Here is a 15491-nt window from a genome sequence, read left to right on the forward strand (position 1 = left end):
AATAACTACCTTAAATAAAAAGTTTTGCAAAAAACTACCTTACATAATACAATTTTTTGCAAAAGATTACCTTGTAACGGATTTTGGCGTTTGACCGGTAGATTTAACCGTTGACCAGCACGTGCCAGGCACGTGGTTCCTTTATTAACCTAAATCTTCTTCATTTCAATTCACAGCCTTCGAAATCGTTTTCAATCGTTCTTCTTTGCAGCCATTCTTCCATTGTTGTAGCTTCTTCCATTTCTCATTCGAAATTTCTAAGCAAATCCGGTATGTACTACTAATTAATTATGGTTTTGTACTTCTTTGTTGTATTTTAGGTATAATTTAAAATTTATTTTGTTTTTCAGATTTGCTTCCTCTTGCATCGATTTTTTTATTGAATTTGTTCTTTCATATCTTTTAATTTGTAAATTGATTGTTGTTGTATCTGAATACTGTATTAGGGTTCTTAAAATTAGCTAAATCAATCCGTAAAAATTAGCTAAGATGAAGAAATTGACAATCCGTAAAAAAGCCAGTGATTCGAAAAAGAAGCAGTCTGAGTTGTCAAGTGAGGTGGGTAATGTAAGGGTAGATGAGGTGTTGATTGAAAGTTCTGAGTTGGTTTTAGCAAATGTAGATGGTAATGCTGATGAGGTTGAGGATAGTAGTGATGATGATTATACATGTGTTAATGAAGATGAATATGAGGATGATTCTGATTTGTTTGCGGAAAATGTAGTTTATGGTCTTGATGATGTGTTTATAGATGATGAGGAAATTAGGTTGATAGTACATAAGGAGGTTGATGAACAAAACAACAGAGAAATATACTTTAATGATGATGAACCGAGTCTGATGATTATGATTTGAGTGCATTGAATGATGATGAGGAAGGTATATGCAGCTATCCTACATTCAACCCTGAGGTTGATTTCAAGGGTAAGATTAATTTGTCTTTAGGCCTTAAGTTTCCTTCGACATATGTGTTTAGAAAAGCACTAAGGTTCCATGCTATTGAATGTGGTTACAGTTATTATTACCTGCATAATGGTACAAATAGGATCAGTGTGTATTGCTACAACAGATGCGATTGCCTGAAATCGAAAGCTAGAATTGTGAACTGTGTTTGTGGGAAGGAGAAGAAGTGTTATTTTAAGGTTCATGCCGTGAAATTGAAAGATGAGGAGACACTTCAAATAAGGAGTTATTTTCCAAACCACACATGTGGTCACCAACACCAAAATAAGAAAGTGACTGCTTTGTATTTAGCTGAGAAATACATAGATGATTGGAGGGACAATCCAACTTGGGAATTAAAGGCATTTAAGAAACGGGTTAATAGAGAGTTAGGTTGTGAAGTGAAGTATTCTAAGTGTTACATGGCTAAAAGAATTGCAATGAAAATGATATATGGTGATGCTAGTGAAGAGTATAGCAGGGTGTGGGATTATGCGGAAGCAATAAGGAGGTTTAATCCAGGAAGCACTGCAATCGTTAAATGCATTGGAATAGACACACCCCCACCTTTGTTCCAAAGGATGTATTTATGCTTGACAGCGTGTAAGGAGGGGTTTGTTGCTGGCTGTAGGCCTATTATAGGTGTTGATGGGGCACATCTGAAGGGAAAATTCCCTGGGGATTTGTTGACTGCTGTAGGTAAAGATGGGAACAATAATATCTTTCCCATTGCATGGGCTGTGGTTGAAACAGAAAATGTAGAAACTTGGACTTGGTTTCTAAATCTTCTGGTAGAAGACCTTAGATCGGTAACTGCATCGAGTAGTTGGGTTCAAGCAGAAGGTGAAGCTTTCACCTTCATGAGCGATAGGCAAAAGGTAATTACTTGTTAACACATAAGCTTTCACCTTCAAGCTGAAAATGATATAGGGTTTGGTTGAAGCTTTGAACTCAGTGGTTCCTGAATGTGAAATAAGGTTCTGCAGTAGGCATATATGGGCGAACTTCAAGATCAAGTTCCCTGGAGAGTTGTTCAAACAACACTTTTGGAGAGCAGCCAGAGCCTACAACAAGGTATGGAATCATTTATGTTTATAGAATCATTTTGATAGAGAAATGAATGTAATTAATATCTGAGATAATGTCAAACTAATTAGTAACAATTTACGTTTACAGAATCATTTTGATAGAGAAATGAATGTAATAAAGAATATTTCTGTTGACGTATATGAATATCTAGCTGCTATTCCTGCAAAACACTGGTCTAGGCATGCTTTTTGTAGTAGGAGTAAGTCTGGGATGTTGTTGAACAATAATTGTGAGGCATTCAACAATGTGTTAGTAGAAGCAAGGGGGAAGCTTATAATTTCTCTAATGAAGTGGATTAGGAGATATGTAATGCAACGAAGCGCAGCCAAAAGGGAAGGGCTGAGTAACTTTGAAGGTGTGTTGATGCCAGCTATCACCAAAATGATTGAAAAAAATGCAAAAGAAATATATGGTTTAAGGGTAATCCCAGTGGATGTATATGAGTTTGAGGTGGATGATATTGACGACTCTTACGTTGTAAACTTGGCCAATAGAACTTGCCATTGTGGAAGTTGGGACCTTATAGGGATTCCTTGCAAGCATGCCGTTGCTTATATTTTTCTTAGAAAATTAGATGCCAACGACTTTGTCCACGAGGCGTATCTCATAGAAACGTATTGAAAAACGTATAGTCCAAAGTTTTATGGTATGCCAGGACACAAAATGTGGCCAACAACCACTTTAGCCAAACCACTTCCTCCACCATATCGAAAGATGCCTGGAAGGCCTAACAAGAGGAAGAGAAAGAAGGAAGTTGGTGAAGGTAAAGGAGGTAAGAAGGCTGTATGTGCTGTTAAAGAATTCAAGCAACGGAGATGTGGTAATTGCGGTGACCTAGGTCACTACAAAAAGGGCTGCAAGAATCCACCTAAACCACCACCAACAAAGACCCAGTCAAAAGGTGGAAGGCCTAAAATGGGATCTTCTTCTACTCAACAATCTACAACGAATGATGTGCCTAGCTCCAGTGGTCAACAACAAACGCAAAATGCTGCATCTACTTCATGTCTAATGGATCAAAATAGTCAAATATAGACTTGTACTATGTTGAATTAAGTTGCTGTACCCTGTAATGTTGAATTTAGTTAATTGTATTTTAGCAAATGAATGTTGAACTAAGAATGTAATGTTGCTGTACTATGTGTTTGAATACTTAAGTTGATTCATTCAGAATGTACTAGTGTAGCAAATGAACTCAGAATGTACTATCTTGAACTAGATGTAATCAAATCATTAATTGAATCAGTAATTGAACTAAAATCAGCAATTGTGTTGTGAAGCAATGTGTTTGAATCAGTAATTGAACTGATCATGTGGAGCAAAAGTGAGACTTGACTAATCACTAATTGAATGGAAACATAGCACAGCACAGCAAACACCTGCAAAGACAATACCAAATGTACTATGCAGCAAATGTACTATGTTGAACTCAGAATGTAATGTTGCTGTACCCTGTTTATTTACTTAAGTTCAGTATGCAGCAAATGTACTAAGTTTATTTACTCAGAACTCAGAATTTGAAGTTGAGTATGCAACTAATCAGTAACTGAAGTGATCATGTGGAGCAAAAAATTAAACTGATCAGTACTTGTTGTGCTTTGAATCAGTTCAGAATTTGAAGATGAGTATGCAGAAAATCAGTAATTGAATTAATTGCACTATGTGTTTGAATCAAATCACAAACTGAAGTTGAGTATATGCAGCAATGTGTTTGAATCAGTAATTGAACTGATCATGTGGAGCAAAAGAATTGAACTGATCAGTAATTGAATCAAATCAGTAACTGAGTATGCAGCAAACACCTGCAAAGACAATACCAAACGCAGCACCAAACACAGCAAACATAGGTCCTAAACTTACACAGCACCACATCATACACAACATCATACACACCAAACACATCATACACAGCAAGCACAAGATCTGATTTTTACAATATCAATTCATTCATTCATCAACATCAAGTTACAATATCCAAATCAATGTTACAATTACGCTTAACTAGGTCCTAAACTTCAATTAGTACCCTTGATTTTTACAACAAACACCAACAGAAAACAAAACAAAAACCCTAATACAAAGCTTTTAATCTGATTTCCATGCTCCCTCTCATTCATCCATTTCTTCTTATTCATTTTAATTTCTGAAAATGCTTGTTCCTTTTCATGTTCCAACCAAGAAATCCTTGATGTCAAAATCTTGATTTCGGTTGCCAATTGTCGCTTTTCCTCTACAAGTTTGTTAGTGAGTTTTCTTTGCCAAACAACTATTTCATGTTCATCAACCCATTTAAACTTTTTGCAACCCCTCGATTTTGTATCAGGATCATAAAAAACGCAAGTATTAAACCTTCTTCTAGGATTTTCCTTGGTCCATGAAACCCTCCTTGCAAAGGGAACTCCACACCCACATTTTTCAATTGAAGAATTTTCACTTGAAGAACAAGAAGACATAACTGATTAATTGGAAGAAAACGATGATCTTTGAATGAATTAGGGATTCGAATGCAAGGTGAATGAAGAAAGCTGTGAATTGAAATGAAGAAGATTTAGGGTTTATCGCTGCAAAGAAGAAGGAATGAAAACGATTTCGAAAGTTGTGAATTGAAATGAAGAAGATTTAGGTTAATAAAGGAACCACGTGCCTGGCACGTGATGGTCAATGGTTAAATCTACCGGTCAAACGCCAAAATCCGTTACAAGGTAGTCTTTTGCAAAAAATTGTATTATGTAAGGTAGTTTTTTGCAAAACTTTTTATTTAAGGTAGTTATTTGCAAAATGGGATTTATGTTAGGTAGTTTTTTAACATTTTGCCATTCAATAAAGGAATGAACCATATTCCGTTATTAATAAATGACGGAGAAAAAAACCAATTTAAATGTTGAATATATATCCTTATTAATGATTGACACAAAAAGAAAAAGGTCATCAAATATAAACCCTTTATTTCTCATTTTCACTCATATATTCAAAACTCTTGACTTTCACCTTTAAATCATTTGCTACATAAAAGACCATAAAATGGTGTTCTAGGATATTAAATGTTTTGTCCCAATCTATGATCACGATTAGTAAATGAGATCTAAATTATAGAAAAAAAAAAAGTAATTGAGAGTTAAAGTTAATAATTTTATTTTCATGCGGGCCTTTTATTTTCAACTTACCAATATATTTTGTTCATTTATTTTCTTCGTGGGAGACTTTTTTTATAGGAGTATAAAGTTTGTTACGTTTTTTCAATATTAGTTATTTTAATATAAACTGACTATAAATATAATAGGTTAACATTATCTATGTTAGTTAGTATGAGTAAAGTTTATTCTTATTATAATTAGTGTTTCGGTTATGGAACCAAGAAGTGCAAAAGACATTTAAAATACCTGGATATAAGGTGTAATTGAGGATGACTGTCAGTATGCTGAAAGTGTTTATGATCCTTTCGTTGATGAGACCTCAAATCCAGCAATACAACGCTAGCCTTGTCCGGGGTTGATTTCCCGGGAAACCCCTTCAGCACTTAAGTCAAATCGGAAAACAGAAATCAATGAATGTATGACATTGAATGAATACAAGATTAACGAATTGTAGGATGAGTTCAGATCAATTGAAAGATATATGGTTAAGTATACATTGAAAGTGGGAGGGCGATGTATTTTTGTGGAGTAATGGTAGGAATATAAAAGTTTAAGGTGCAAATGATGTATTTATGATGGTAGAATGTAGGTTGCTTAGTGAATTAATAGACATCATGGGCATGATGGGTGGTAGTGGTAGGTTATGGTGAGTAGTAGGTGGTTATTTTTAGAGAATTAGTGAAGTAAGGTGGGTGGTTTAAGGTTTGATTAAATGTTTTATGGGCTTAATTATTTGACCCCATAACATTAGCCCCACGAATGAAGAGTGATAGATGAGGGAATTTAATGTAGCAAAGGTATCAATCTTTATGCGGAAAACCAACATACCTGTGATGCGAACCAATTAAATGTTCGGAAGAAACCATACAATTAGGTCCAAATAAAATCATCTTCAAACTCTTGCCTCGGTGGGCCCATGTTTGATAGAAGCCCCATGAATTATAAATATTTGGCTTTTGGGCCACTTTTGATGATTCGGTCTTAAAGCCTGATATTATGATTCTACATTTGAGCCTGATATGATGATATGGCCCAACAATTAATCACCTAGAATTTTAGATAAGGAATCATATTAGGGGAATCCTTCTAAAGCATTGATGAATTTTCGAATCGGACATGAGTTCGCATTTAATGTATATTTGGATCGGATGTAGGTTCGCATTGCCCAGCCATCAATCACTCGGGACTTAAATAAGAAATCATACTAGGTAAATCCTTTGAAAGTAATTGATGAATATGATCTAATTGGACTTAGGTCCGCTTTGCCCAACCGTCAATCACCCAGGACTTAGATAAGAAATCATACTTGGAGAATCCTTCGAAAACATTGATGAACATACTGATCGGACATAGGTCCACTCAATAAGTGACAGAGTTATCAAGCTAGGTGATACTCGCATAAATACTTTGAAAAATAACGCCCCAAATCACTCGTTTTGGGGCTTTAATAATAATAATATGACTTTCAAATCAGGTGAAAGCTCAAATGACTTTATACATTCATCATGAAAACCACATATAAGTAAAATCCAATATATTAAGAATAATAATGGTTAAGTAGTGAATCCCCGGCAGAAATTATATATGATTCTTTTAATATGTGTTAATATAATACTTGATCACTTTCAAAAACACCCGATATACGTTGATGAATAAAAGCAAGAATAACCGTATGATCATCAATGTATTCTTCACTTGGCAATACTAGTCAAAGATTTGCATCCTTTTATGTAGCATTTCATTCGAAGGCGATGGTGATGATTTTCCTCCATATATCGAGTCACCTGAGATTGTTCTTTCACGGGTGGATGGTTTGAACCACTATCAGATCATACTCAGATCCAGCTAATACAGTCAATGTATGTAGTTTTTCGGGGATCCGATGTAGATAGTTTGAACCACTGTTAGATCGTACCTAGATCCAGCCAATATAGTCAATGTAGGTAGTTTTCCGGGGATCTGATGTAGATAGTTTGAACACTGTCAGATCATACCCGGATCCAGCCAATACATTGAATTAGGTAATATTTGGACTAATTTTTTTAGACCGAAACCACTTAGTTGCAGCCAGTTTGGAAACGTTCTATGGGTTATCTAATCCTTTAGATAGTGCATCAAATCGAACTTCAACTTTAGGACTGAATTTTTTAGTCATTTGAAGTTGGTTTGGAAATATTCTACGAATCTAATAACCCTTTAAAAGGTGGATCAAACTGACCTTTAACATGGAAACTGTTTTTTAGCTTTGATTTGTTCCTTGACCAAGTGATGATCATAATTACAATAATATAATATTTCAAATCGCATAATGACCATACACTTTGTTGGTTGTTGACAGATCTATTTTTACAGTCGTTTATGCTTGCCATAGTAATTTACAACTACTCCTAAATATAATACAACTAAGTAATATAATAGTAAGTAGAGGTTCGATCCATAGGGAAAAATAGGACCTTCACATGATTTAGGTTTATCTTCTTAGATATGAATACTAATGTAGGGGGGTTAAATGTAAGTGATGAGAAAACTTGTTTAAATTGACTAAAAACAACTAATAAAAGATTATGTGGTTGTAAACAAATAAAAGCAATTCTTGAGTACTTTTAGCATTCCAACTTCACACATTAATTTTCAATCTTCACAAATCGACACAATCAACTAATCTTTTGAAGGAAAAACATCCTTAAGCTTGATTTATAAATGAATAAATGAAAGCATCAAGTATACATCATAACAAGTGTACACACTTATGGAATTGTAAACTAAAACAAGATTACAATTAACCAAAATGATAATCTTTCTTAAACAACTTATAAACTAAAGCAAGTATTATAAATTATTCAAGTTACTACCGTACTCAAATTAGACAAATTAATCCAATTCAATAGCATGTGAACTAGCAATTAGAAAACCTATTTGCAAGCTAAGCATTTCAATTAAACCAATTCAATTCATATATTAGTTGCTGTATTTTTTTTGCTTTAATTTTTCTTAGTTTTCCTTGTTTCAAATACTACTGCTAATAATAATAAAGCTAATACTTACAATAATAATATCAACAATTTAGTAGTAATAAGAATATTAATATTAATAATAATAATAATAATAATAATAATAATTAATTATACTAATAATAATACAAATAATAATATTTACATATATAATAATAGAAGTAAAAGTTAGTAATATGTAGCTAATAATAACTATAGTAAAAAGAAAATAAAGCACTATCAGTTGTCTAGGGATGAACAATGACCACAGCATACATTCCATCAATTCCACACTACCCTAAAAATAATCTCCAAATCAAATCATCATCAGCAAAAAATAATCTTCAAATCAAATCATCATCACTAAATAAATAATACCTGAATCCTACAAAAAAAAAATACCCAATTCTTATATTTCGCCACCCTTTTCATTTTATCGCCACCCTTTCTAAGTAAATTACCATTTTGCCCTTGGATTTTGAAAAAATAACAATTTTGCTATTGAGCCTCTAAAAGTTTCTACATATACCACACTCCTACTAAAATTATTCTCACCACAACTAAAAACCAACTTACAAAAGCTAAATTTCGAAGCAAAATTTAAGTTCAATCCGCAAATTATTAATCGAGGTAAGTTATTTTTAATTTAATTGGTTGCAAAAAATTTTTAAAAAAAAAAAAACTATGAGTCGCCCAGATCTGGGCTATTACTAATTTTTTTTTTTAATTTTTTCCGTATGTTTTGGAATAATTATTATACATTTTTAAGTATGTTATAATTGTTGTTAATGTTATTATTATTATTGTGATTGTTATTTTTATTATTATTAAATATATGTTTATGTTTTGTTTTATAAATTATTAGTGTAAATTTGTATGTCGTAATGTGTATTTATTTTTTTTTTAGTAAGTTTTATATATTGTTTTTAATTTATGATATTGAAAAAAAAAATTTTAAGATGAGTCGCCCAGATCTGGGCGACTCATCTTAAATTTTTTTTTTATTCCGTATATTTAGAAATAATTATTTTAAATTTTGAAGTATGTTATTATTGTTATTGTGATAGTTAATAATAATTTAATTTATTGAAATTTTAAAAAAAATGGTGATTATTATTATTAATTTTTTTATGCTGATTGTTAAATTTTTTTTGTTGTTAAATTATTATTTATGTTTGAATTATTAATTTATTATTTGGTTTTTTTTTGTTTTTTTTCCATTTTTAATTTTTGATTATTATTTTTTTAGAAATATTATTATTTTTAATATTGAATGAAACTGTAAAAAATTGTAGAAAATGGCTGGTAATCAAGGAAAAGGAAAGGGTTTTTTTAGACAATTGTTGAGAGGTAATAGTTCTAGGCCTACCTTACTTAGAGGGGACCCGCATGATAGGGGGGTAACGGGTTCTGCTAGGAGGGCTAGGCATGAAGAGGCTGCCAGACACAGCGAGGCCCAAAGGTCGAGTACGCTGAACCAAGTACGTACTCATTTTGATGACGAGGCTGATAGCCTCCAGAGTAGTTGGGGGGTTTAAAGTGATGATGATAATGATGCTGATGATGTTCAGTTCCAAGCTCCTGAGTCTCGCCCAATGGACTGGACTGTTGTTCGCGGCTCCGACGGCAGATTTGCCCGTGGCGGCCCGAGTTCTTCTGCCGCATCTGAGCGCACAAGACGTAGTTTTGTCGATAATGAGCCGCCACGGGAGAGCAGGCCCTCACAGTCCACTAACACGGACTGGTTAGTGACATCACCCCAGCCCGAGGGGCCGACAGATACGCGACTGATCCCTAGCTATGGCGGGCACATAGCTAAACTTATTTATGACGGCTCCGAGCGTACGCCTCCGATTCTGGATTGCCGTATTAGGAAGAGACCGGTGGAGTCCATCATCGGACTGAGGGATATGTCCGATGCGCTAAACGATGTTCTATCTGCCACTTCCCTCGGCCGACTACCGGTCATTATGCACCAGCACATCGACTGTGCTTTGATATCGGCGTTCGTCGAGAGGTAGCAGCCGGATACGAACACTTTCCAAATGCCCTGGGGAGAGATGATGATTATGTTGCACGACGTGCAACGCATATTGGGCATTTCTATTGAAGGTCCTCTGCCGGCTGAGCCTTCGGAGGCGGAGTGGGAGGTTGGTATCACCAATCTGTTCGGGGAGCCTCTGTCTGAGCTTCGGCGTAAAGGTGCATTCACCAGCGGATGCATAAGCGTTGCTGAACTGATGCGACTGTGTCATAGGTCGCAGGCCATGGATACCCAGACGACAGCGTACTACATGGCTGTCATCGGCTCTACCTTGCTGGCGGATAAGACCAGAATTGGCATGCGACCTCACCCGATACTTGCCGTGAACGACGATCAGCAGGACGTGGCCTGGGGTGCGGTGACCTTGGCGTTCTTGTACAGGCAGCTCGGAATGGCATCTAGGGCTGGTTGCAAGACCATTGCTGGATGCCTCACATTGCTCCAGACATGGATCTATGAGTACTTTCCCGCTTTCCGCTCTCATCCTCGCCGAGAAGATGTGCCAAACATGACTAGGGCGGAGATGTGGACACCGAAGAAACCATGTCGTGAGCTGGACAGGTTGAGGGACTGTCGCAAGGTTCTTGACTCATTGACGGAGACTCAGGTATTGTACATTATATTTTGTCATGCATGTGTTTTTTAATTTATAGTATTTTTTTATGAACTTCGCTTGTATGCAGGTGGAATGGACTCCCTACAATTCTACTGCTGGTGCATTGCTGAATGATCACCCACGCACCACCGTCATCGGGGGTATCACGTTCTTTGATGTTGTGGAGGTGTATTTGCCGGAGCAGACATTGCGACAGATTGGGTTCATGCAGGCTATTCCTTCCGCTCCTATTAGACCAGCCAAAGCTCTCCGACCGGTACACGGTACCTACTCCGTGACCTTTCCTTCTTCTACTGTATATTTGGAGGCATGGAGTAGGTTCCCCTATAGTGCCCGCCTTGTTGAGCAGGGACTTCGTTGGGCTTCTGTTCCTTTAGAGGCTGAACCTAATTTACGTTGAATGGTTTAGAGTGTGCTCGCACCCGTACATAGCCCCGGACAAATGGCTGACTTCCGGTCCTGGTCCTTCTCAGAGCAGATCTGAATACGTGAGTTTTATTATCAATTTTTTTTCAGTTTTTTTTAATGAATTAATAACGGACATTATTCTTTTGTGTTTTCAGTTCCTGAATGAATGGCCCAGTCGATTCGCTCCAATGGCAAGACTACCTGCTCAGCTTGCGGATTTGAACCCCCGTCAACGACATGCGTTAGAAATATACCTTAATGATTGTAGAGATTTATTTGAAGAATGGAAAATTTTTAAAGGGCATGACCCTGCATAGTCTGTACTTAAACTATTTTACATTAATGATTGCATTTATTTTCGTCAATGAATGTCGTGTATAAATTCTATGGAGTATCTAAATTTACAGCATCATCAGCGGTGTTATTAGTTGATCATGATCGTGGCCCGCGTAGATTATTCCAGAGCATAATCCTCGTAGTGAAATGTGTGTCAAGATGTTTGGTGAAATTGTCAGCTGCTTGTTTCCAACGTTGATGGATCGGCGGAAGAGGGGATGAATCGTCGTTCATTAAAAGTTGAACAAAATGATTTCCATTAACGCAACATATATCTATTACTTTATTTACACTATTCACGCTCGGTGCTTTCCTTAACGGAAGAACCAAACAGTTGTATTGCGAATTACCGTCAGCAGAACGTTAACAAGCAATGGCAATGTTTAGAAATGTTGCTGCAGAGTACAAAGCCATCGGTGCATCCATCCAGTGCATGAAAGGAGCAGGTCCATTGATGTGTGAACCTATTCTGAATATAGCCTCGTCTAGTGACTACTGGGATAGATACAAAGTTAGGTATTGCGCTATGTTCATTTGCATTTCCATACTCATAGCACGTCTTAAAAGAGGCCATGCTTCCTCGCCTCCCAGCTCTGTGACAGCAATTGCTCTAAATCCACAGTTACCATCACCTAACACATCAATCCAGTCGAACAAGTAAGGAGGAAGGATGAATGGGATGTTATTAGGCCATGGAAACTGTAAGAAATCACGACCTCCTGGATCATCTACAATAAATGTAAATAAGGTTAATATGCGTAAACTGTGACAAATTAATGCAAAAAACGAAAAATTAAGTCAAGTACCGGATAAGTTGAAACTGAACTTAATTCCTACTGAAGATTGCGTCTCTCGACCACTAGATCTGCCACTAAATCTCCCGCGGGAAGAAGATCTAGACCCTCGACCACGAGAAGATGATCTGCTATATTCAAATGAACTTTTTCTCCTTCTCATGGTTTTACTTGTGCTTGGTCTTCCCTTTCTCGGTGGACTTGTGTAAGGCTCAGGTATTTCCGCACCATCTGGGTGTAGTTCATATTCAAGTACCTGAGACATTCGGCGTACAACAGCGGGATCAGATTTAAGGACTTCATCGACCAGAGATTGAAAGTTGAAACAGCCCAAACCAGCGTAAATAATAAATTATTATTGTCTACAAAGCACAGCGGAAGACTTATAGAAGTCTGGGCTGAATCCGAACTGTGGTTCGACAACCACAGCAACCAATATCAGAGTATTTTAAAACTTTATATAACTGTAATACAATTACTTACAACCCAGTTATAAACTAAATTAATACATTATAAAATATCTATTTTTTTTATACAAAGACATGATTTGTCAAAATATCATTATAAGTTAACCTTTCGAAAACGATGTCCTCGCTATCGCAACACATGACACATAAATGAGCAGCACATCCATCTGCACTAAAGATGGCAACCTGAAAGTGGATCTACCTCCTGTAAGAGATAGACCCTATAAAAAAAACGGTCAACAATTGCATTGTTGAGTAATCCAACAAACTATTACATTTATAAACAAGTCCAAACTCTTTTAAAAGACCGTTTGATTGACATAAATACGGTTATGAACCTTTAGTTCATAACGAATTAAAATACGGCTATAACTGTACAAGTTAATAGCAAAAATCAAAATGCGGCTATTACTTTATAAGTCAATAGCGAAACAATACGACAAATGAAAAATATGATATCATTTGCGAAACAAACAAAACTTTATATACCAAACGTATTTATTCAAAACTCATATTAAATCAATAATTTAACAGCACTTTAAAACGTGGGAATATATGGACCGTCAGGAAGTAGGCTTGATCTAAATCCTGAGAACACGGGTGATCGTCATCATCGAAATACGGTTCTTGCAAGAACGAAACGGGATCGGGGGCTCGAGACCGATCCGAATAACCATTACCTATTATCAAGCTATAGGATTTCACAATAATCCGGATATAAATATCCGTTGCCAATTCCCAAAAACGGACATTTTTCAATGTCGAACATTTCAATATAAAACGAATCAATAAATTACTTGATTTTCTTTTGAAATCAATAACCATAACTCATTTTCATAGTACAATATATTTAAAAGCTCACATTTATAAGGTTGTGAACATACAAAACATAATCTTGACCAAGAACTAGAAGTAAGGTCAAAACGAAGTTAAAGTCCAAAGTTTCGAACACCAAAAATTATATGATTTTGCTCAAATATCAATAGTAGTAATATCACACCTTATAAACCATAACTTGAACTTTGAAATACTTGAATTAAATTTAAAAGATAGGATGGTAGTTTGCTTGTGGATTACCTTCCTACACCATGAATAACAATCAATAATTAAAATACCAATCAACTCATATGTTCCCAAATTTATACTTGAACCAAACACTCATATTATTCAATTAAGATCCATAACCCAACAATACCAATCCATAAAGGGAAAACAATAAACCTAAGTTAATCTCAATTACTCAATATATAATCTTAAACCTCCAATTTATTTTATACTTCCTAATCCCACATAATAAATTCCATTTTAGTACCATAACAGGACACTTGATAGTAATTTGATCATAACTCTCTCATACGAACTCATCTTGGGGCGATTCAAGTGCCTACGTGATCGCGACTCAAAGCTCTACAAATATCATGAAGACACCAGAACCCAAAAACAATCAAAACTATCCCAAAATAGCCAAAACAGAAGGTTCAGTATTGATTTTCATGACAGCCTGCGGGTATGCCACTGTTTTGAACATAACTCCCTCATACGAACTCGTATAGAGGCGATTCAAGTGCCCACACGACCGCGACTCAAAGCTCTACAAATTCTAAGAAGACACCAGAACCTAGAAACAATCACAACTGACCGAAATTGGCCAAAACAGAATGCTCAGTTTTTGAGCTGAAATCTCAATATCCAAATATTAAATTTCATACTAGAAACCAAATAACCCAAATAACCAATACTAATCAACACTAGCAAGAACCCAATTACTAATTAAACTCATATACTCTAATTAAATTCAAGTTGATACCCAAATTGAATCCACGACCCAAATTGAATCCACATACCAAACTACTTTAAAACATTCAATTAATACTTAAAAGGAATAGTTTGTGGATTACCTCAATCACCATTGAAGGACCTTGCCATCTTGAACTTCAATTTGAGTCACAAAATCCCCAAATCAATTTACAAAACCTTAACATTTAAATTTGAAAACAAAACAACCAAAAGAAGGAAAAGTGGTTACCAACAATAAAGGAAGGAGGAGAAGTGGTTGCTGTTGGTGGTGGAGCTCGTGGCCGGGCTGCCGGTTGATGGTGGTGTTCGTGGGTCAGCCGTGAGTGAGGGAGGAAGGAGTAAGGTAGCAGCCGTGAGTGAGGGAAGGAGGAAGATGTGTGAGGCGTGATTTTATTTGTGATTGAGGGAAGGAGTATGTCGGTTAGATGGGATAAGAATGAGTTTTATTTTCAGCTTTGACCCATTAAATTTTATTAATGTCGTCTCGTCGTAAGACAATCTTATATAAGACATGCTGTAAGGTTATAATAGACGATTTATGAAATAAGTAATATTTCGTAATTGGTAGTATGAATAAGGATTGCATTTAGAAATTTATTTTTCAATACTTTATTTAAATTTATTTTTATAAAGATAGATATAATTAATTAATAAAATAAAATCAAAATACACTCTTATCGAAATATTCTTTGTACGAATTTTATACATTAAATAAAATATAACTTTTTCTTGAAAATGTTAACAAATGAATACTTGAGTCAATATTATCAAAATAATAATATTATTACTCGGATTAACTTACTTAATAACCCCAATCAGCTTAAGCACTTATAATTAAGCTTTATTAAATGTAGTCTATTTCAAAAGTACTCTT

General features: G+C 35.4%; 1 protein-coding gene across 1 annotated transcript; it reads right to left on the bottom strand.

Annotated features, from left to right (window-relative positions):
• Positions 1–11644: 11644 nt before the first annotated feature.
• Positions 11645–15006, bottom strand: LOC130797357 (uncharacterized). Its single transcript, XM_057659952.1, has 4 exons — positions 14847–15006; positions 14719–14752; positions 12366–12609; positions 11645–12287 (listed from the first exon to the last, which is right to left on the bottom strand). The coding sequence occupies exons 2-4, from the start codon at positions 14728–14730 to the stop codon at positions 12052–12054; spliced, it is 492 nt and encodes a 163-aa protein (XP_057515935.1). The 5' UTR covers positions 14731–14752; positions 14847–15006; the 3' UTR covers positions 11645–12051.
• Between the last annotated feature and the right edge of the window lie 485 nt (positions 15007–15491).

The sequence above is a fragment of the Amaranthus tricolor genome, chromosome 12, assembly GCF_026212465.1.
Source record: "Amaranthus tricolor cultivar Red isolate AtriRed21 chromosome 12, ASM2621246v1, whole genome shotgun sequence".
In the NCBI taxonomy this organism is placed as follows: domain Eukaryota; kingdom Viridiplantae; phylum Streptophyta; class Magnoliopsida; order Caryophyllales; family Amaranthaceae; genus Amaranthus; species Amaranthus tricolor.

What these genes read in the sequence shown, in the direction of transcription:
- LOC130797357 (XM_057659952.1), bottom strand. An exon ending in GTTCAGTTTCAACTTATCCG is followed by an intron (nt 12,288 to 12,365) that starts GTACTTGACTTA and finishes CATTTATTGTAG; the next exon opens with ATGATCCAGGAGGTCGTGAT.